The 24563-nt window shown below is 39.2% G+C and overlaps 1 protein-coding gene across 1 annotated transcript in view; it reads right to left on the bottom strand.

Annotated features, from left to right (window-relative positions):
- Window positions 1–1218: 1218 nt before the first annotated feature.
- Window positions 1219–24563, bottom strand: part of C6H14orf39 (chromosome 6 C14orf39 homolog) — a 54808-nt gene continuing 31463 nt past the window's right edge. Inside the window, exons 5-11 of the mRNA XM_078853449.1 lie at window positions 23063–23157; window positions 14386–14450; window positions 12219–12289; window positions 7000–7163; window positions 4964–5099; window positions 3222–3279; window positions 1219–1421 (exon numbers count right to left, since the gene is read on the bottom strand). Coding sequence (XP_078709575.1) covers window positions 1219–1421; window positions 3222–3279; window positions 4964–5099; window positions 7000–7163; window positions 12219–12289; window positions 14386–14450; window positions 23063–23157 — 792 coding nt within the window. The remainder of the gene's footprint in view (window positions 1422–3221; window positions 3280–4963; window positions 5100–6999; window positions 7164–12218; window positions 12290–14385; window positions 14451–23062; window positions 23158–24563) is intronic.

The raw sequence follows: 24563 nt of genomic DNA, 5'->3' as shown, positions 1-24563 counted from the left end.
TTCAAAATATGATCACTGGACAAGGTGGTGCTGCTACCCAACTTATAGCCCAATGGTTCGAGCACTCAACTGGGATGTAGGAAATGCAGGTTCAGTTCCCCCCTCTCTGCCAGAGGGGCAGCAAGGATTTGAAAAGGGGTCTTCCACATCTCAGGAGAGTGCTCAGACAACTGAGCTATGGAATATTCTGATGTGGGACTGCATCAGTCTCTCCTGTTGAAACTGTTCCACTGTGGAAAAATAATGAAAGAGTGTGTGGAGCAGGATAACTGGACCCTGGGTGTCCACCTCACAGGTGGGTACCCTAACCACTGGGCTACCCAGTCATTCTCTCTCTTTCTGGCCCAACAACTGTTCCACTGTGGATAAATACTTAAATAATCATCAAACTTCACACACAACTTAGGTGGCTGAATGCCTGTCTTCCCTGGGTTTGTGAATTGCTCTGGGGTTTAAGTGGGTGTTTTGTGCATCACAGTGGTACCAAAACTGGGATTTAGGCACCTAACTCCTTTTGTGCATTCTGGCCAAAATATCAAATACTCTAATTACAGAATTATTTCAGTTTGCAAAGTTGACTAAAACACTCATTCACAAAAACATATACGGTAATTGACAAACAAGTTTATTTTAAAAATGTGTAAATTTTTACTTTAAATGAGACAATCAGCCAATTTCTGAATGCTGTATTTAACCCAATAAACAAATTCAAACACTGTTTAATGCTGCAGTAAAATGGTTATTTTTTTTTACAATAAATGAGTTAACTAAAACCATACAAAACAGTATTTATACCACTGACAACAAGTGTTCTGTTGCTATTACTGACACCAAAACCAGCCTCCATTTTTTGATATCATACATTTAATGTATTCAACACGGAGGTTTAATATTCAGTAAGAGGTACTGAATAAACGGAATATGCTATTGCCATTGATATTTTTTCTGTTTATGTTAACGTGTGCAGGTTAAAGGAGAGCTTATCAAAAGGTTTCATGCAAACAATACATTAAATCATTAAAGTGATAAAAAAAATAAAAACATCTAAGAGCATGTATGATCAGTGGAGAATATTTAAATGCTCTTGATGCAAGTACAGTAATGTCACCTTACATTAAATGACAGAGAAGTGAAATGTTATGAATTTTTCTTAAGTTGCTGAAAACAAGGGTCAAGGCTAAGCAGCAAAAATATTCAAAAGAAAGTCAAGAAATCTATTCAAAAGAGTGTAAATGGCTTTGTATTTTGTGATGAAGAGTGAAAACCTTTCAGAGAGGAAGAATGTGATGATCTCTGATCCTGTCCAAATGCAAATGGAAAGCTGAAGTCATCTTTTCCTTCCCCATATGCATGAGAAGACGACTCTGATGGAAAGGAAAATGTAAATACATCTTCATTTTCCGATTTCCCAAATAAGCTTCCTAGAGGGAATACATATTTTAATTAATCTGTTAAATTAGATGAAATCTTATTTTAAGACAACTGCAATTGACTGTATTTCTGAAATAATGTACTGTATTTTAACATCCTGTTGAATATCAGCATACAATGGCATGTTTATTCATGCATTAGAAATGGAGCTCCCATTACCGAGACACTGTATTCAATGAAGGCTAGCAAGACAGTTGCATCTAATTGATTAGAGTCTTTCATGGCGTTCTATAGAGCTCTTCCTGATGGTCCACAGAATGAAATATTTTGAGACAAGCTTTAGAGGGATTGGGTGTTGAGAGGGGAGGTGTTCTGTAAAACGATCTCTTTTCTTACAAAGTGGTCACAAAATGAAAAGCCCCACTATTCTATGATTCTATGATATTCTAAGATTGAGTTCACTACGTCCGGGTGAAGGGACCACTTGTGGCCGTGGAACAACCTGCTCAGATGGTCCGCCAACTTGTTCTGGAATCAAGGGAGGTACGATGCTTGCAGGTATATGGAGTCCTCTATACAGAAGTCCCACAGAATGAGGGCTTCCTGGAAGAGGGGAGAGGAGCATGCACCCCCCCTGTTTGTTGATATAAAACACCACTGTGGTGTTGTCTGTCATGACTGATATACATCTCCCTGCTAGGTGGGCTCTGAAAGTGTGGCATGTCAGGTGCACTTCTCTTAGCTCTCTGACATTGATGTGTAGCGCGAGATCCGCCTGAGACCAGAGGCCTTGTATTCTGAGGTCTCCCAAATGTGCTCCCCAGCCCAAGTCTGACGCACCTGTCACTAGCAAGAGGGATTGCTGAGGACTGGTGAAGGGGACCCCTGCACATACAGAAATGTGATAAAGATGAGCTTGTATCATACATATGTATATAATTATATATACTTGCTTCGCTATATTCTAACAGATAATGACTGGCCTTTGAAGTTCTAGTGCTCCAAATGAGATGAGAGTATAATTCCCAACTATGAGGTTATAGAGAGACAGAGGGTGAAATCCTGGCACAAAGCTTCCATTGACTTCAGTGAGGGCAGGATGTTAACAAGAGGGTACAAATCAGAATAGCACCCTTGATTTCACTGGAGCAATGCTGATTTACACCAGTTGAGGACCTGGCCCAGAGGGGCTGATTTTCCTCTCATTCACTTCAATTTTACATTGATTTAAACAGAAGGAAGTGAAAGCAGAGTCAGGTCCAAGCATTTCACTAACAAGATGGAAACATTACTTGTACTTTAGAGATGCCCAAAGATACACAACTTCTCCTTCTTACATTGATAACCCAAAATGTTATTAACAGAACCAACGTGCACTTACAATTAAGTGGAAGCCTTGGGGTAACCCATAGGCATTAGCTGTGCTATGGCTGTTTAACATTTAATAGGACAGAAATGAGGTTTTTTAATGAGTGACAAAGCTCTCAGAATTGCTCCTTTCACCTTGGTGTTCTCTCTCATGGATTGTTCCAAGTACATCTAATGCCAGACTTCCCCCTGCCCCTCCACTGCCTCCCTCTCTCCTCCCACTTCTTCTTGCCTCCTCCTTCATGTAAATGTTGTCCAGTTTTTGTGGCTCTGATGTAATATTCAGGGACATATTTTGTGCTGTTTCAAATACACATATATACAATGGGCCACTAATTACAGGGTCACAGTTTTACTATTGCATCATTATTGAACAACATTTCTATTCATCAGGGATCTCTTTTTGAACAGAGCCACATGTAGTTAAATTATCAATTACATGAATATGAAATATAAAACTACTTTTCACTTTCAAAGCTTACCAATATCTTTGTGTGGGGAAATAGGGTTTATATTTCCTGCAGAATAACTTTCATCAGTCTGAAACATAGAAGCCATTATGTTTAGCAGATGAGAAAACTACAATATAAACTATAATACTGATGTAAGTATTGATTAATTTTACATAATTTCATAATGATTAAAGTTTTTAATTTAGCTAAATTGTTACATTTAAAGACATTAAAATAGTGTGTTTTACCTCTTCAGTCAATATTTAAAGATTACAGATGATTCAACGACTGCAGTGGTAACCAGTAAAACTACAGTCCCAAAATCAACTTTTGACCAGCTTCTAATTCCGGCAGCATATGCCTGCAAAGGGCTAATATTGTCATTATTATTCCATCTTTAATTCCAAAAAGTAATCAATAACTCTCAGAAAGATGGCATCTAAAGTCACCCTATTGGATAGCCTTTATATGACTACTCTTTGGTGTATGAAGCTATATCCTACATTGCAAAGAGCTACTGCAGTAAAAAGTTGTTGATCTCCATGCCATGAGTGCAGAGGTTGGACTAGATGGTCTCAAGGTCCCTTCCAGTTCTACAATTCTATAATTCTTCTGTTAAATGAAGTTCGAGCACAAGCACTCACTACTCTTGTAAGCCCTCACTACAAGCACTCACTACTCTTGTAAGCCATCTTATAAAGATGTTCCGATTAATTACTAATCTTTCCATATGGCTTCTGAAAAGTTCTATAGACCAGACAACATGAGGGGATCAATCCTCAGATGCTCTATGCAGCTGAGGTGTGAAGATGGGGAACAGGAAGGTAAAAGTGGCTCAATGCTACATTTGCGACTCTCCATCCTGGGGAGCAGCAGGGGGCTGGTTCAGCTCCCAGTGCCTAAGTACTCCATGGAGTTCTAGCCATGTCCTTTTTGCCCCAGCCAGATCAACCAGGCTTACACATGGCAGTGGGCCTACACAACAGAAACTCAACCAAAAGATAACTTGGGATGACATCATATTCATATTCAGGGCTTGAAAAATCCATTTGCTCTGCATGAGTAGGAAACTTTCCCATGGAAATGATATCACCTTCTGCAGAAACTAAGCTTTCTTTAAAATAATTTTAAAAAAACCAAAACCCTAATATATGGTTGCAAAGTAAACCTTCTAAACTGGAACTGAGTGTTACTAATGCATTGTTTGCTTGTACCTGCAAAGTCCTGTCAGTTTTCACTGCTGTTTTTCAAGTTGATAAGAATCAAAGCAATTTCCTTCTGCTGCCTCTTAGGAAACCTAAGCAGAGGCTGGCACTGGAGCTATGCACGGAAGAGGGGGACACAACAGTGAAGGCTGAAGGAAGGGAAGAGTAGTGGAACCATCTCCTCTTTTCCCTGTTCAGGAGCCAAAAGTTGCAGAAGGGTCCTTGGCCAAGATTCTCAAAGGTATTTAAGTGCCTCATTTCCATCAGAATTAGGCACCTAAATACCTTTGAGAATCTGAGCCCTGTTGCCTTCCATTGTACCAAATGCACAAGGGCCAGCCCCAGCGAGAAAAAATTCATACCTGAGCTGAAATTCTCGTACTGGAATTAGCAGTAGAAAAGCAGTGCCAAAGGTTATATTTTATAAAAATAAACAAGCTAGTAAACAAGTGACAACGTAAGTGAACACAAAGGATGCTGGAAACCTTTTACGCAATCAATGAAGTTTTCTAAGAATACTTCACTTTGAGAAAATCAACAGATCATATCTTTAAGATTCAATATTACCTGGTCTGATAAATTTTCTGCTCCAAATATAGATGAGTCAAATAAATTAAAGCCAGGTGACTTCTGGGTACAGGGCATAAGAAAAGAAAAAGCAGGTGATTTGGGGGCTGGTCCTTCACAACCTAAATTATGACTCCTGTAATGAAAGAAAGGAAGAAACATTTTAAGAAAGCATTTTATCTTGAGAGTTATAAAACAGAGTCTCCCTATGTTTTAATAGAAGACCCTAGGTACACTGGGTTTGATTCTGATCTCACAATGGTTTTACATTGGTGTAACTTCATTGACCTTAACAGAGTTACTCCTGATTTACACCTATGTGAAATCAGAACCAGGCATTAATTCCTGGCCCTTACACCAACAATTGCTTCCTGTAGCACAAAGCAGGTAACAGTATTACTCATAAGAACATAAGAACAGCCATACTGGGTCAGACCAAAGGTCCACCTAGCCCAGTATCCTGTCTTCTGACAGTGGCCAATGCCAGGTCCCCCCAAGGGAATGAACAGAACAGGTAATCATCAAGTGATCCATTCCCTGTCACCCATTCCCAGCTTCTGACAAACAGAAGCTAGGGACATCATTCCTGAACCTGGACCCATTGATGGACCTATCCTCCATGAATTTATCTAGTTCTTTTTTGAATCCTGTTATAGTCTTGGCCTTCACAGCATCCTCTGGCAAAGAGTTCCACAGATTGACTGCACTGTGTGAAGAAATACTTCCTTTTGTTTGTTTTAAGCCTGGTGCCTATTAATTTCATTTGGTGACCCCTAGTTCTTGTGTTATGAGAAGGAGTAAACAACACTTCCTTATCTACTTTCTCCACACCAGTCATGATTTTATAGACCTCCATCATATCCCCCTTAGTCGTATCTTTTCTAAGCTGAAAAGTCCCGGTGTTATTAACCTCTCCTCATGTGGAAACCGTTCCATGTCCTTAATCATTTTTGTTGCCCTTTTCTGAACCTTTTCAAATTGCAATACATCTTTTTTGAGACAGGGCAACTCTAAGCATGTCACATGTTTCTCCCCCTGAACGGATGCCCCAAGCAAAGAGTTTAAGAAAGAAAAAACACACAGTCTAGCAACTTTTTCACTAGATTAAAAAAAAACGTTCAGCCTTTGAATGTTTCCCACAGTCATAAATAACCCCTGTCTATGGAGCTTTTCTCCACCAGGAGAAGCAGAGTGAGCTCATTGTAGCCAGTCAGAGCAAAAGATCAAACATTGGTTCTTATTTACAGATAAATGCTGTAATACTAAAATCAATAATATACTGTAAAAATATCCCTTAACAGAAGGACTTTCATACCGGGGAAACATTTAAACTTGTTACAAATATGTGGCAAGAAATTGGAAGTAAAAAACAAAAAAATAAGCAATCAAATACAATCTCATATACACAAATCCTCAACAAGAGAGTTATTTGGAAAGCAATAATGCTGAAAAAGATTTAGTGTGCTGGAGAGCTAGTTAGACATGAATTTCAAATCTAACATGGCAGCAAAAGAAGCCAGTGCCATTTCTGGCTACATAAACAGGCAGATCTTTTTCTCCTGCAGATTCTGTAGTTAAGAAATAATATCAGATTTATGTTTTCCCAATGGCAATAGAGTGTGAGATCATAAATGCAGGATTATGATTTCACTTCAGTATCAAAGAGAGTAAGAAGCATTTTAGATTACCAATAGTCATGGTGGAATCTAAATCTCTGGCAAATTTTAAATCAAGGGGGAAAAGGCCCTTATTTAGGCATCAATGCCCCAAATAAAGCAAAAGAAAAACAAAGAATAAGTGCCCAGTACACTGTTGAATGTATAAATGTTCTCTTTCAAGTCTGCTTCAGTATGAACGTCCCTCCAAAACAAAATTCTATTTGCTATCATAATAATTTAAATAAAACCCGAACATTGTTCAGCACTGTCTTGCAGGAAAAAAAGTGTGTTTTTGCATAGAAAAATTAATCAAAATATTTATAAAATGCATATCAACATCACATGATTCATGAAAGATCAATAAAATTAAAACCTTACAATTCAAAAGGAGGAGTTTTAGGGAACTGGGCTTTCTTCCCATTAGATTTTGGTGTTCTTATAAATAAAGGCATTTCAGGGGTTTGCAGAAAATGTTCACTACTTCCTTCTGTTGCTTCAGGATTATCCTCACTTGACTTAATAAAACACTCTGTGTGTACATTCTGTTAAAAAGAAATGTCACATAATAAAAAACAAGCTTATGGCATTTTCATCTTTTACAAAATGTCAATAGTCCTTTTATCAATAAATATATTGACTGTATTTTTGTCTCCTTTGTTTAGGTAAAAATTTAATATTTCATAAAAAATAAGGGAAGACTTTAATAAACTGCTAAAATTTTAATATATTTTATTTTTTATTGGACCACTTTCTGTTGATGAGAGAGACAAGCTTTCAAGTTTACACAGGGCTCGAAAGCTTGTCACTGTCACCAACAGAAGTTGGTCCAATAAAAGATATTACCTCACACACCTTGTATCTTTAATATCCTGGGACCAACACCACTACATATGCACACTATAGTTACCTTTGCATATTAACCTATGTGGTTTACAAAAAATCACAGCTGGATTGAGACCATACATTAAAAATTGCAGCACAAAAAGAAACTGGGAAAACTTATAAAAAGACTGAAAATAGGGATTTAGAATGGAAGAGCCACCTCAACCTTACCCATCTCCAACAGATCACTATATTTCTCACAGTGGAACTATTTAGATTTAATGCTTTTAATAGCAGTGGAAAGGGATAACCTTTCAGTACTCTCTAGTGGAATTAGGGGACATCACCATGAGAACATACTTCAGTTCACCGAGATTCTCTCTTCCCAAAGGAAAGGTTAGATGAGAATGGACACTTGAACTCTGAACAGGAAATCTCCACCAGGACACAGGTGATATTTTTGTAAAGGAGATCCTTCTCTACAAGCAGCACTCAAAATGAGAGCTTTTATTAGAACTTAAAACATAGTTCTGATGGGTGAAAGTTGACACTAGACAAATTGAGACTGAAAATAAGGTGTAAACTTTTAACAGAGAGGGTAACTAAGCATTGGAGCAATTTACCAATAGTCATGGTGGAATCTAAATCTCTGGCAAATTTTAAATCAAGACTGGAATTTTCTTTTTAAAATGCAGTGTCTAGTCAAAAGGAATTATTTTGGGGAAGTTCTATGACCTGAGTTATACTGGAGATCAGACTTGGTCCCTTCTGTCCTTGGAATCTATGAACCTCAATAAATGGAATCCTATATTTGGAAGACAGAGTCAAGTGGAACAACTACAAAAATTCTACTGTGATAACTGTATGGGACATTGGTTATGAAATAAAAAGGTACAAACACACTCCGGGTTTCAGTAACCTGATTTAACTAAATAAGCCAAATCCTGGAATCCTTAAACTGACCTCTACTATGTAACTCTTTTCCCACGAATCGAGGCCTTTGCTGCCTGTCCTTAATTAACCAAATCCTACAGTCCTTACTCAGGCAAAAATTGCATTTATCTGAAAACTCAATGAGCTTTACCATGACAAGTTGCAAAGTGCAATCTTGGTAGTTTAACACAGTTAAAGTTCAGTTTTCCCCACCTTTGTCTAGATTGTGCAATTTAAGGATTCAGAAACCTGTGGATGATCATTACTTGGTTGGGGGATGGTTGTTAGTACATATATATTTGACTATGGGATACTCCTTTATCTGGCTGTGGTGGTTTCAGTGAAATAAGCAGTCCTGGTGTTTAGCAACCAAATTCTTTTGTTTTTTAGATCTGTGTACAAAACACTGAATCAGCACATCCTTTCACCACCTGGCCATTCCTCCTTCACAGGCAGCATTATTTGCTCTTCTAGATTGTGCTGGCTCTTCCCAGAGAGCCCAGTGAAATTCATAGGTTCTAATGCCAGAAGGGACCAAGTCTGACCTGCATTACACAGACAATATAACTTCCATAAATAATTCCTATTTGATCTAGAGCATATCTAGTGCCATGGAGGCTGTGGCTGCTTTTCACTATAGCAACTTTGTCCATTACAACTGAGGATTTAGCACTTTAGTTTAATCTGGTAGAAGATGTCTTAATTATTAATTATTCTGAGTGGGTGAAATTTGCCCATGCACATGGCTGTTCCCCTGCATGGGGGTGCATGGGGCTCTGTAACCTCTGTACATGGCAGAAGTGACCACTTGTACACAGCACACCACAAAGGGATATGCATCAAATGAGGCCAAGAGAAAGCGGTCCTGGATCCTGCTCCTATTGAAATCAATGATAGAGAAGCTGTGCAGGGTCTGTGAAGCTGCCCCATACTCTCACTCACATGGGCTGCACAGAGTCTATTTGCTCTAGCTTTGTGGGAACAGGGAAGGGTTAGGGTTTCACTCCAGTTTATTTGCAATTCTAAAAATATATATATTTAAAAATTGTAATTCACTTTGACGAAAAGCTGATGTGCACCAATTTTATAAAGCTATATTTAATGTGTGTGAAAGAGAGATTTTACATATAGCAGAAAGCTGCCACAAACTCCACATAGTTAAGGTACTGTAGGGAGTCAGGGGATACAATATGGGCTAGAGGACAGAGCAACGGACTGGGAATCCGGAGATCTAGATTAGCCACTGACTTGCTGTGTGACTTCAAACAAGTCATTTCACTTCCTTGGTGTATCTTGTGTATTTAAACTACAAGCTCTTTAGGGCAGGACCTGTCTCTTACTATGTGTTTGTATAGTGCCTAGCACAATGTGCTCATCTCAGTTTGATGTGGTGTGTCCCTGTCCAGCTGTCTCAAATAAAAGGGTTGTTGTCCCATTAGGGTCCCCCACCTAACTAGTAGCAAAGATGGAGAAAGGGAGGAAAGTTTACTTGTACAGAGCAGGGACAAGCAGGAAAGGACTGGACCAGGCAGGAGATCTGCTGACTGGAGGAGTATATGAGGGTGGTATTTATACCCAATGCAGCCCTGGAGACGCTCTCTTTTACCTGAATTGGGCTGGTAGCACCCACCCATAAAATCTGCCTAGGGACCATGTTTCATCAGGACCTGCTGTGTGCTTATGCTAGATACCCTTTTTTTCTGGAGGTGGGGAAGAAATTTTTCCCTCACCTCGTGATTGGAGGAGGCGAAATGCGTTTTTTTGCCTTCCCCACAGCGGTTCTGGGACCTGGTGGGCTGGGGTTGAGGGGATAAGTTATAATGTCTCATCTCAGTAAGTAAAACTCATGGTGGAGGTCCAAGGCATGTACTCATTATGGAAAGAATATGGTTATTGGACAAAAGGGACTAGAAGAGGATCTGAAGGGAATTCTCCGTAAAGAGATCTGAGTAAGCGCGGGTTGGGGCTCTTATGTCTGGTACAGTGGGAAGATGTCCCACCTCTTTTTTAGCTCCTTTCTTGCCTCAGACAAGGGGTGGGCAGGGTACCAGGTTGGGGATTATGTGCCAATGATTAAGAAAATGATGATGACCTGCACTGTACAATTTACTGTCAAATGCGCCCAGATGTTTTAAATGAATAAAGCTGCAACCTAATTAAACCACATGCATTGCCTCCTGTCTTTCTTCTGGCATGGCTGGAAAATGGGGCCTGATCTCAGCTGGGGCCTTTAGCAGTGCTTAATTTGTAATGAAAGAGGTGCCAGCCAGGGCTCAAGCAAATAGGTGCTGGGGCTCAAGCAATTTTTTTACTCTCATAACTGATGTGGCAAGCCCAGAGGCACCAGGCTATGATCTGCCACACCTAGAGGTGCCAGGGCTCAGCCCTGGCAAGCTCTGGCACAAATTAAGCACTGGCTTCTAGGTGCCACTGTGATGTGTCTGTACATAATGAAGTAGAAAGGACAAAAATGTTGAATATCTTATTTTATAGGACAGCTTCTGAGCTTCTGCCAGTGTAGATACAGGGGTCCCAAGATAGAAAGTTTCTGGGAAGAGGTTGAAGTGGCTGAAAGCTGCCACAAGCACCACTCAGCTGCGGGACTATAGGAGTCAGTATAGCCCCAAAATTGGCTAGTGCTGGCTGAGGAAGGGGCATATAGGCAGAATGATTGAGGTATGTGATGAATCAGTGCATCCTCTCAACATCTACCCTCTGTAGAAAATAAATGGCCTTCATGCAGCAAAAGGAACAAGGAAGTATCACCATCTGTCCTTACACCAGGTAAATTTCCTGTATTGCGCAGAGAAATCAACTGTTATATGGAAATATAATTTGTACCTCATTCTACCACCTTATTTGAACCAGGCTCTGTATACAATTAATTCCCAAACTATTAGTGCAATGGCAATCTGAATGTAGCACATCTCTACCATAATACAAATACAGTAATAAATCAAAATAGGTTCATATTAGGTAACACTCTAATTATTTAGTGACTTTAATTAATACCAAAATCCACAAACATGTACCAGAAAATTTCACAAGTTAATGTTGGCCCACTTGTTGTTTCTAAAAAACAACCAACCAACCAACCAAAGAAGTCCCTGGTTTCTTAATAAAAGTTCTTTATTCAGCCACCTGAAATTCATTGTGCAACAAAAAGCCCATAGCCTCCTGAAGAAAAATTTTATAACAGAAAGGTTCAGAGCTCTTATAGATATAAAACGCACAATTTTCACTACCAGCTGATATGGCTTTCAGTAAAAATTCCCTCCAGGAGGACTAATCTTTAATAATCCAAAACAAAAGAAGACACTAAAGCTTGCTTGCTACAGCAACAACTCCTTTGTTCAATCAGCCACAAAACAGAATCTCAGGGACACTCCTATATTATAGTAACCACGTTTTCTCCTCCCTGACAAAACTATAGAAGTAAGTCATTTCATTGAGGTCCTAGAGTCACGAACAAGCTGACTGTGCCGAAAGAATGCATGGTATTTCATAGCGATCTGACCACTATCCAAAAACTTTCTTGCCCTGACAGAAAGCTCTACTTTTTACAAGTATCATGAGTATGTTAATTCAAAAATTGTCACATCTTGGAGGATATGTAGTGAACTTAAGCTATCTTTAGGGGTGACTTGGATATTGGAGGAACATATCATTTTAAAATTGAAAAAAAAGTCTTTAATGTGCAGATAAATGATTGTATTGAAGGCTGTAAAAACCAAGGACTAAATCCTGCTCTCCTTGTTCTTGCCAGTAGTCTCATTTCAGGCAGAGTAATCTCATTATTCTAAAAAAAATAACTAGTTAAACAAGAAAAATGTTTAACTTACTTGAGATATATACGCAGAATCTTTTGACTTACTTGCTGCTCCCTTATCTGCACATTCAGCATCTTTGTTTCCTATACAAAGAAGTTGGCATTGTTTGTATCACAAATAACAAATAGCATTTATTTTAAAAAAGATAGTTCTTGTAGCTAAAATGAGAAACCTGATATGGGAAAAGGGTACTTGAAAATGTTTACTAACTTTACATTGCTATTCATAGACTCGCAGACTTTAAGGTCAGAAGGGACCACCATGATCTACATATTGTAGGCCACAGAACCTCACCCACCCACTCCTAGAATAGACCTGGCTGAGTTACTGAATCATGATTGAAAGGGTATGTCTACTCTAGCACTTTTGTCAGTAAAACTTTTGTTGGTAAGGAGCGTGAAAAAAAACACATCCCTAACTGACATAAGTTTCACTGACAAAAGCATCAGTATGGACAGCGCTATGTTGGCAGGAAATGCTCTTCCATCGACATAGCCACTGCCACTCATTGGCAGTGGTTTAATCATACCAACAGGAGAGCTCTCTCCTGTCGGCATAGAGCAGCTACACAGGAGATCTTACAGCAGCGCATCTGGAGCCGTACACTGTGCCACTGTAAGCTTTGTAGTGTAGACATAGCCAAAGACTTCAAGTTACAGAGACTCCACCATTTACACTAGTTTGGGTAACATTTGTATTGAAGCTGCTGAATTTGTATATTCATCTTACTGATTCTGCAAAGCATTTGATGATGATCAAACCAATTCAAATTCCATGACAATGCTTTTCAAGTGTCCTGTAATCTTAATGAAAAGGAGTACTTGTGGCACCTTAGAGACTAACCAATTTATTTGAGCATGAGCTTTCGTGAGCTACAGCTCACTTCATCGGATGCATGCCGTGGAAACTGTAGCAGACTTTATATATACACAGAGAATATGAAGGTATTTTTTCATATTCTCTGTGTATATATAAAGTCTGCTACAGTTTCCATGGCATGCATCCGATGAAGTGAGCTGTAGCTCACGAAAGCTCATGCTCAAATAAATTGGTTAGTCTCTAAGGTGCCACAAGTACTCCTTTTCTTTTTGAGAATGCAGACTAACACGGCTGTTACTCTGAAACCTGTAATCTTAATGGAATCCCACTTTGTGGCCATTTTCCAAGTAGTTTTCCCATCATTCTGCCACTTGTTCCAATATTATGGAAGCACTGCTTAGGCTGCTATCATAATGCCTGGTTTTCTCTGTTCCTCCTGACTGATGCTACTACTCTCTGAGAATGTTAGTAGCAGACACAAGAATAGAAGCAGATCTGCTGATGTGGAAGCATCCCCATACAAGGAGTGACAGAGGAATCTCTAGCGATAGGGAAAAAACAAGATGGGAAAGATAAAAGATACAGAGGGAAATGGGAAATGTTATCAGACTTTTTGTCCTAAATTTTAGGATTTACAATGTGAAACTTGCAGTGTCCCACATATTGTGGATCCTGATCCCACATTGCAGTACTGGGAGGTATAGGTAGGATCTTCACATATACAAACTGCACTACAATTTCTGACAAGGATTTAACCTGACAATACCATGGAAATACAATTGAAACCAAAACTCAGACTTGTGATTTTAAAATTATTGGTTATCTTCTCTTATTTCTGTTCTAATTTTGTACCTGTTCAGCATGTATCCCACAAATAAATTCCTATTCCCTTACAATTTACCAAAAAAAACTACAGTTACTGTGCCTATTCTCCCAATTCTTCTTTGCCCTCCTATGTCTTTTATTCTCTTATTTAGTGTTTGTTTCCCTTCTATTTATAAGTTATTTATCAGATCTTACTTCGACCATTCTTGACAGCAAAATCACTTAATTTGTTACAGCCCTTTACTTGCCATTTTCTTACACCTTTCTGACCACTGTTTCAGACACTGGCTTCCATTTTTATGCAGCCAATTTGTGTCTATAATTTCTAAGTCACTTGGATGTCTCAGAACCTCACTGCATCTACAAACCTAAATTGCCTAAGTAACCAAATTGCAGGTGCAAAAATGGAGGCCCAATTTATTCCAGGATGAAAATTTGGCCTCTCATCTTTTTTATGTCATATGTTTTATCCGGGTATAGAGGAGCTTGCATTTTGATAGCACCTTCCATCCAAAAATCTCAAATAGCCCCTTACCTATTACTGTAGCTTCATTTTCAAACCATTGCTTGCAAGTTGTTTGCTTCTGAGGAACTAGCAACCTAAGAAAACAGAAATAATGCTGCTGTTTGTCTGAATGTGGATTATTTCCATGCAATTCATCTTCATCTATAATTTCAGCAATGAAAACAAGTTTACTAAAAAAAGTTACCTGAACTGCATTTGGTTTTGCAAGCTTGCTATGGATGGAACTTTGGCAATTTTGGGATTGTTAGACCCTGCAGTCTCATTAAATTTCTAGAACACAGGAAATATTTCAAATGAAGGCATTTACAAAATTGTTACTTCAGCAATGATATTTTGACTTTTCCTTAGGCTGTGCAAATTCTGTCCTCTTAACCTCTATTTATAGGTCATAACATGCAAACCTTGTTGTTTTGCTGCTTTTCTTTGGATTACCTCCAGATGAGCATTTTTTCTACAGTATGGATTCCCAAATGATGTCCTTTTGCCAATATGACCTCAACAATGTTGTACGGAGGGGAATATTTCCTGGTTCCTAAAGTAATACTATAATTTCCCTCTTAAAACCTCATTGGCGTCTTTGTGGCAGCTTCATGTTTCATGCCCACATTTGATTTGTCTATTAGCAAACCCAAATCATTCTTGGTAGTTATTCCTTCACAGCCATGCAGAGAGTGGGGCCATAGCCTGCCTCCATCTCTAAAGGCCGATGTGTGCACACTCCTAAGCTGAGATACAGTGAGCCTGCAGTTCCTGTGTGTTGGGGAGTTCCAGAAAGCAGAACTAATACCGCCCAGCAGAGTTCCCCCTGGGGTGGTCCTACACGCTGTGTGTAGCACATGTCTGTGCCTTAATGGAATGCCTACGTAGCAGAAACACTGTACTTTATAAGGTGCTTAAAGGCTTTTTTTATTTGCAAAGCACATACCAAAATGAACTGAGCACCAAAAAGAGGACACTCATTAACTTATCTCACCCTGTTTGGGATTTTAGAGAATACAGTTAATAGGCTAAATTCTAAGATCAGGTACTCCTGGGCAACACTTTTTAAACCAGTGAGGTTGTACAGGTGTAACAGATGGCAAAATATGGCTAAGTTTGTGTGTTTCCTGTTTCTCTACATCTTTTGCCCTGTGAAGCATTATCCTGCAACTGATGTATGACTTTTACATATTCTGATCATTAAAATCTTCCAGAAAATATTTCATAATTCTGGAACCAGGTAGTTTAGTGGATGCTAAATGCTGTGGGGCCAAAATAGACCTAATTTACTCATGGGTTAGATAGCCTTGTGGTTCAGCGTATCTCTAGATTCACTATCTGAAATATTTTAGCTATGAGACATTTTCAAAACTGATTCACTAGACTCAAAGTGAACAGTGAATCCAAAGTACACCCTATGTTAAGTATCAGTATACTGTGTTTCTACTAAATAACTGGACTTTTTCTCTGCTTAGCCCCCTTTGTTCTATTATGGTGTGTTAAATTATGCCAAGACCTCTTAGACTCCAATCATGCAAAAACATTTACATTTGCTCAACTTTGTCAATAGGGACTATTCACATGCTTAATAATAATGTTTATGCTTAAAGCCTCTGCATAAACAGGGCCTTAATTAATATTGTATGTATCTGGAACTAATCTGTACCCAGGAAAGAACTAGTTTAACTGTATTGTTCCAGCTATTCCGTCAATTATCTTAATGTTTGGAGAAATGGGAATAGAACTTAACTCATTAAATACAGAAAATTGATGAAGAGAAAACTTATAGAACATAAAAAAAATCTGTACTGATTTCATAATGCTACAATACTGTATATAGTCTGATTCAGTGTAAACCTTTGCTGACAGAAAACAAAAACAATCATTATTCAGCATTTGTGGTTTTCACTCTTCTATAAAGGCATATATGAAATCCAGAAATCAATACTATAATTGGAATAATACTTTGCATGGTCCTTGAAGGGATGACACGACGGGAAGTAGGTGGATCTGAGGGCTGAATTATAAACTGGCTTGAAAAAAACCGCAAAACACTAGGATCATTGTGTGTGTATGCATGCACGTGTGAATGTCTTTTTTAAATCAGGTTAGCTATCCAGAGTTTAGCTAATTCAGGTTAAAATAGCAGTGAAAACACAGCAACTTGGCTATTAACTCAGGTTAACAGTTTAATACCAGGCTCCTCTACAGGCTTTGACTGTAGCTGCTAACCAAAGTTAAAAGCCGAGTTGCCATGTCTTCATTGCTGCTTTAACCTAAATTAAGAACATACCCTGTTTTTGCAGTGCAGACATACCATGAGACAGTGGACTCCAGTATATGAGAGCTTTCTGGGACTGAATTGAAAGAAGGAGCCAATAGAAAATCCCACTCCCCTATAGGGATAGAGAATGCTGGGGTTGATAAGAGGAGGAGGGAAAAGAGCCATGTATACCTCTCCCTCTACAGAGAGACAGGGAATACTCCTTTCTCCTAGAAGGAAGAACTGCAGGTAAGAAAACTGCCACAAGCAGTAGGGAAAAGAAAGCCCCCATCACCTTTCTAGTGCTGAAAGATACTCCTCTTTCACTCTTCTAAAAATGCAAAAGGCCACCCTCACCACACACCTAGCTGCCCATAAGTCTACCTTTTCCTTTGACAATTGCTTCAACGTATATCTGTTGCAGTTATGTATTATTAATATTAAATTCTGCAGCAGCACTTTGACATTCGGGGGCAGCATAAAATAAGCAGCTTTCCAAATGAAAAGCCTGTATTCACAATATAAATATGAATGCTAGGTACATTTTACTGATTGCTATTTATTTTAATCATAGAATATCAGGGTTGGAAGGGACCTCAGGAGGTCATCTAGCCCAAACCCCTGCTCAAAGCAGGACCAATCCCCAATTTTTGCCCCAGATCCCTAAATGGCCCCCTCAAGGATTGAACTCACAACCCTGGGTTTAGCAGGCCAATGCTCAAACCACTGAGCTATCCCTCTCCCCCATAAAAAATAAAAGTTACTGGATGTGCTTTAAGCTGTAATACATTTCAATATACCACAAAATCTGTTTTTCTGGGCATGGGAGGGAGAGACAAAATGTAAGTACAGGTTGTTCCAGTGTATGGAGAGGCTCTGTCTGAGCCTTTAAGATATAGGGCCCTGGTTTATTTTCCCTGTCTAATCTTCAAAACTGAGCTGTCAACCACAGAGTCTAATGCGTCTTGGCGTCAGTTCTTTATTAAATTCTTTATTGGGGTAGCCAGCTGATGATTCTTCAGTGATTCAGGAACATGCCCCTGTTTTAGGATGCCAAGATCTTGCTAAACATGCCCAAGTGAATCTTCTGATGTCATTTAAAAGACTTGGATACCATGTATGAGTGCGTAAGGCATAGTCATAGACCTGGATTTTGAAAAAGAGGGCAATGGTGGAATGCATTGTATGATGACCAATCTCATTTCATAATGGCCATCAGAGACTAAAAGCATTCAGTCACTAGTGACTGGAGTTTGATTTGAAATAGCAACCCTAGGGGGAAAGATTCTCTACCCTTTTACCAAATCCTGAGCCATCTACATCCCTGTGTTATCTAGTTTTAAGATACAGTATCCCTGGAAATATTTAAGTGCTTTTAATTTAAACAAATAAAACACATTCTGTGGCATCATGTCCTCAAGTGGAGAACTGCATACCTGTATTTCATTGTCCATTTGGCTCAAGGAAATACTAGCAATGCCTGAATGGTCCATGGAATTGTCTCTTTCTTCTCCACCTGCATTATTCAATAAACATTACTTAACATTGTTAGCAGTATTATATTTAAACAGTGTGCCATAATTAAATTGAACTTGTGAATAAAACTAATCAACTTGGCATTTAATATGGATCTGAGGGAAAAGTATTGCACAGTATAGAAGTACCAGGCGATTTACTGTAAACTAATGTATGCTGTTATTATATTTTATTTGTATTTGAAAAATTTTATCAATGCAAAATTTCTAATATTTCAATACTTTGTACTGGATTTACCTAAAATGAGTAAAATACTATCATGTCCCTTATGGCAGAGAAGAGACAAGAATCAGAGGTGGGGGAGATTTTCAAAGCACAAAGGGCAGTAAGATGTCCAACTCCCATTGAAAGTTCAAATTCAGTGCCATAGTAGAGACTATTGATTAGATAAGTTACTATGGTTTCTATATTTTCATTACTTTTTTAACCAAATTCCACACACCTCTGGCCCCCCACAAAACAAATAAAAGAAAGAATATCATTAGAAACACACACTGCACCTGTTTCTGTCCTTTGCGAAGACAGTCTAAAGGTCTGTACAGATTGGACTAATTTCTGAGGAATGCAAGGCAGACGTAATGGTTTATACTGTTGATTTTTCCCATTTAATAAATGTAGATTTCCAACCTCTTCAAACATCCTAAATTAAAAATGGAGTTAACAATTAAAAATGAAATTTAGTAAAACATGACTATTCTAAGTGGAGTTTTCAAAGGTGTTTTCCTCCCAAGAGCCACACTTCAAGAAAGATCCAAACCCTTTTAGCCCAGAAATCCATCAGATTTCAAACTTTCCTTAAAGCTTGCAAACCAAGCATCAAGAGGTCTTGAAGACAGCAGAAGCTGAAAGTAGCAATGGCTTGATCATAACTAAAGGGACACAGTCAATCTGAAAGTATGTCATTATAAAAGAAAAAAATAAAAGTAGTTTCAGGTACCTGCCCTCAAGTCCTCTTTGCATTATTTTGTCATTTTGAAATAAAAATTTCCTAATTAAAAACAAAAGTTTTTCCTTCCGTGTTGCTGTCTGAAAGATCCACATAACACAGCAACACACACACAAAAGAGGAAACTTTGACTTGATCTATAAGTGCACTTAAGCACATGAACGCAAGTGTTTACTTTAAGCAAGTGAATAATTCCAGTGAAGTCAATGGGACTACTCACAGGCTTAAAGTTACGCATATGCTTATTGCTTTGCTGGATTGAGGCATAATGAACTAAACAGGTGATCATACACCAAGTGCTGTCTAATGCACAAAATAAACGAACTGCGGGAAAAGAGAAGAATCTTTCGGCTATAGTATTCATATGTATTACTTCTAGCAATAGTGGATACTAAATCTTCCAAAAGAAGTGTGATATTAAAGCTTATGGTGTCATTTTAAGATGTCATAGAAATCAATGCATGGCAAGTGCTGAAAAGCAACCATGGATAAAGTTGGAGATAAACTGAGAGCTTTTGCTAGGACTACTTAGGTGCATTTTGTTCAGGATTAGTCTGTTTGGTGACACCTTGTTGAGGCCTTCATTCTGCACTGAATTGGACAAGGCTGTGATATAATGGCGGTTATGAGCAAAAACTACCTGATACTACAGGCCAGATTTTTAAAGGTATTTAGATACCTAAAGATGCAATTGGGTGCCTAGTGGGATGTTCAAAAGCCAGTGGGAGCTAGGCATCCAGGTGCTTTTGAAATCTTTAGGTGCCTAAATACCTTTAACAATCCGGCCCTATGGGAATAAAGTATTTTTACATTATTTATCATTCCAGGAAAATACATCTTTCAATCACAGCTACTGAAACAAGACTTCAGTGACACGTCATAATTTCTTAAGATGACAAAGATAAATATATAAATGAAGTCTTAGGAATAAAGACCTTCAAATCAGCTTGGAGTTAAACTTAACACATATACAAGGTGGTTATATACTTCCCCCCTAAAAATGCCATTGAAAAATCCATAGGAATCATATGGTCTTTCCTTCTCTCTGACTTAATTGATAATCATTAAATGAAAAATCAAACTACAGACTGAAGTTCAAAAGCTTCAAAATTGCAGCACAAACTAAAAGGATAATTTTTTTTCAGTATCTACTTCAGCTATACTGTTATTAGTCATCTGAGTATATAAGAAATCTTTATCTTGACCATAATTGCAAAACAGATAATTCTTTTGGTTTTTTGCAGATGGCAAAAGTAGAGGCTCTAAAGCCAAAATAAAATCTCATGTCCACAGCAGTAATTTCTTTATCCTAGCTTGATGAAGCTGCGAGACATCAGTGAACATGGCCTTGTCTTCACTACAATATTTATTGTGTTAGAACACAACCTTGAAGAGCCTCATTAACACAATGCTCACGGTGACTTTGCAGTCAGCATAGACAAAGACAAGTAGTGCTGAGTATTTTTAACCATGACTAGCTGACATGATGCTGAACATGACTTGTCCTTACCTACAGCGCCTGTGCTTTCATGGTTGGCACTGACTCTTCAAGGTCATGTTCTAAATTTCATAGTACAGACAAGCCCCTTATGAATATTTTTATTCTGGAACATATCATGAACTTTTTCCTTTTTCCTAGTAAATAAAATCTAATCAGTCATGATCTAGAGAGGATGAAAGAATTACAATTACAGACAATGGAATAGGCTTTCCAGACAGCTTTGACAAAAATCTCTTATTTGGGAAACAAATATTGTAGATACTCAAAGGGAGAATTAAAATCTTTAGTCAAATTGGGAAACAATTTGCACTTTGTCTCTCAAACAATTTTGGCGGCACGCAAGCTGATTTTCAGTCGCACTCACACTGCCCGGGTCCTGGCCAGCAGTCCCAGGGGCTCTGCTGCCAGCCTGGGGCACCATCCACCGACCCCCTGTCAGCAACGGTTCTGTCCGCCAGCCCCACTCAGCCCGCTGCCAGCCCCAGGTCACAGCCACCGATCCCAGGGGCTCTGTTGCTGGCCTGGGGTACCGGCCGCCAGCCCCTGCCAGCTGGGGTTCCTTCCGCCGGCCCCGCTCAGCCTGCTGCTGGCTCCGGGTCCTGGCCACCAGTCCGGGGGGCTCTGCAGCTGGCCTGGGGTACCGGCCGCCGGCCCCCTGCTAGCCGGGGTTTGCCGGCCCCTCTCAGCCCGGTCCAGGGGGCTCTGCTGCTGGCCTGGGGTACCGGTTGCTGGTCCTGCTCAGCCCGCTGCCAGGCCCCAGGTCCCAGCCACCGGTCTGGGGGACTCTGCTGCCGGCCTGGTGTCCCGGCCGCTGGCCCGAGACTTTGCTCCTGGCCTTGGCCCGGGGCTCTGCAGCCGCCCCCAGCTGTGGCCCTCTGGCCCCAGCCTGGGGCAGTGAGGGGTGCAGACAGGGCCAAGAGGGGACGCAGCTCAGCTTGGATCGTATGGATTCTTATTACTGGCACGTGAAACCTTAAATTAGAGTGAATAAATGAAGACTCGGCACACCACTTCTGAAAGGTTGCCGACCCCTGACCTAGAGCATGAACACCACATGTGTCAGTGTCATTTTTTAATACTTTGACCTTTCTGAGCAATAGCACATTATCTATAACTGATAAACAGAGGGTGGGATTTCTCAAAAGAGACTGAGTCACTTGGGAGCACACATCCCTTTGAAAAATCAAAGGAATCTGTGTTCCTAAATTACTTAGGTCCAGGTCCTCAAAGGTATTTAGGTACCTAAGTCACACTTAAATGAATGAGAGAAATTTGAGGATCTGGATCTTAAGTGTTTTTGACAATCCCACCTGAAGAGTTTCAGTTCGTTCTTATTTAGTCTGTTAGCCTTTTTTGCTTCTCTTTATTTCTGAAGCCTTACCAACAAAAGGGGGGAAAAGGAGACAGGGATGCACACTAACATATTTATTCAGGTGCAACTGATGTACATGTCCAAATAATCAGAAATTATTTGAACACATCCAAAGTCTGTGAGAAGACATAAACAGAGACTTCAATGAGTGGAGATTTCTGGAAGAGATTTCAAGGATAATAAAAATGATAAATGCTTCCATTTTTTGTCTCATAAACACTAATTTAAAAGCTTTAAAAATATATCATGTTCATTTTACAAGGAGATCATAATGCAAGACAATTTAATGCACAAGGATCAGGTCAAGTCCTTAAGACATACTAGGTATACATGACCACTGACTAATTTACTAAGTCATTAATCCTGTCTATACAGCTTTCAATCATGCATTTTTTTAAGAATTAAATTAGGGTTTAGATTTCTTAAGTGGCTCAAAAAATGAACTGATCACAGATGACATTTGGAAGCCTATAAAACCTGGATTGTTAGTTATGCACCAAATATTTACAACTCTTTTTGTGTGGCAAAGACGACGTGGCTGTTACTTCTGATTTCACAATAACTGCAGCAATATTCAACAGCTGCAACATGTATACATAAATCTAAGCAGTGGTGGTGTGAATCAAAGACCAACACCTAACAGATTTGAATAAGATGTCTTCAGACAGATTCAGCTTTTTAAAATCAAGTGTTCCCCAGCTTTTACTAAAAACCCAAGATATATGAAATTTTATTAAATCCCTTTGTGTTGAGATGAGATGTGCAGCAGTCATAGCCACAACCCTGGGTGTAGTTTGGGGAGCAGGTGGTATACTGTCCCCCGAAAGTGCAAGCCTCGGGCAGGCGCAGAATTCCACCCCCTCTCCCTGACGTATAGCCCCATTTGCCTGACAGGAGCTGCTCCCCCATAGACAGAAGTCAGACTACACCAATGGGCTGGTGAAGCCACTGTGGAGAAGCTGAGCTGGTTCTCTGCACAGGACTGTGGGAAAATTCTAGTGCCACAGAGATCCCAGGCTCTATACAGGGTTCCAGGCTTTGCCGCATCACACTTATCTACAGACTGTAGAACTGAGTTTAAAAGTTTACCTTTCTTTAAGCTCCTTCCTTTTCTCTAGATTTTTTTTATTTTTTCCTTCAATAATTTTAGAATGATTTTGATCTTCTGTACTCCTTTCAAACTGCTTAAAAATTAATGAATAAAATAAATGTCAAAAGTTGAAAAATATTAACTCCCTGCCACAGACGTCTGCTGATGTTGCTAAATCCATTCATAGTTAGGAGCTCTTTAGCTCTTTAATTATTATAACATGACTGTCCCTAAGCCATTTTATTGAGTGTTTATCCAGAGCCCTGCACAGTGGGACCTTCTCTGATTGGGGTCCTTAGGCACTACGGTAATACAAATAAATAAATAAATAAAACTCAAATAGGGACTGACTCTGTTCCTACTGCACTTTTGACTTAATTTTTGCCATTGACTTTAATGGAATCAGGACTGTCCCTTAGTTTATAGAACTGCAATGCAGCTTCTTGATCATTTTTATGCCTTTGATACAATGAAGTTGTATCAGTGATGGATCAATTTAGGCTATTGTTCCCCTTCAAAATCCTTTATCAATCTGCAGCAAGCCAGCAAGTAGCAAATTAATAGAAATATATCAAAAGAAGAGCAAATAATAAAGAATTGGACTAATATATACAGGAAACATGAAACCAATATCAGATGAAACAAAAATATCTGTCCTAATGCTAAATCTTTACATGGGAGAATAATCTTTCTTCCCATAGCTTCCACATTTACAAAGAGATGTGTATGTTTTAGATAATCCGATCCTTTTATGTGATTTCCAATTCTCACACCTTCATAGTGGAACTATAAGAGTCTATATTAAAAATTCATTAACATTTAATTCTTTTTTGGTTAACGTGCATAAATGTATTACAATAATTCCAACAAGGCATCAACTACATAATGCTATACTTAGGTTGGAGACTAATTTCCCAGCTTCTAAAGTTTTGGGAGTCTTCAGGAAGAACTCAGGATAAACTGTTCAGGAAGATATCACCAAGAGGTCCTGGACTGGAGAAAATTTCGCAAGCATTTAAGGAATTCCAAATTCCCATACAGTATATATTTTATTATGCTAAAAGTATTCTGGATGAAACACTATTGACTGTGAGCTAACCTGGATATTATGGGCCATACTGTGCCTTAATGCCACTGCCCACAATCTCGGGGTGCAGAGGAGCCACAGGGCAACAGAAGGAATTTTGGTTAAGTTAGCCAAAATGCCTCCTGGGCAGTGCATGCTGGAGTATCCACTGACAGGTATACAGTGTGCCTTCCTCCACACCAAGCCAGCTCAGTTGGGTAGTGTGTTAGGAGTGTGGGGCTATGGCTCTGTCCTTACACACACCTTGTTAGGAAGAAGAAAAGGAGTACTTGTGGCACCACAGAGACTAACAAATTTATTCGAGCATGAGCTTTCGTGAGCTACAGCTCACTTCATTGGATGCATTCAGTGGAAAATACAGTGGGGAGATTTATATACATAGAGTACATGAAACCATGGGTGTTACCATACAC

This window comes from Lepidochelys kempii, chromosome 6 (genome assembly GCF_965140285.1).
Source record: "Lepidochelys kempii isolate rLepKem1 chromosome 6, rLepKem1.hap1, whole genome shotgun sequence".
Taxonomy (NCBI): Eukaryota; Metazoa; Chordata; order Testudines; family Cheloniidae; genus Lepidochelys; species Lepidochelys kempii.
This window is presented reverse-complemented; position numbering and strand designations above follow the sequence as displayed.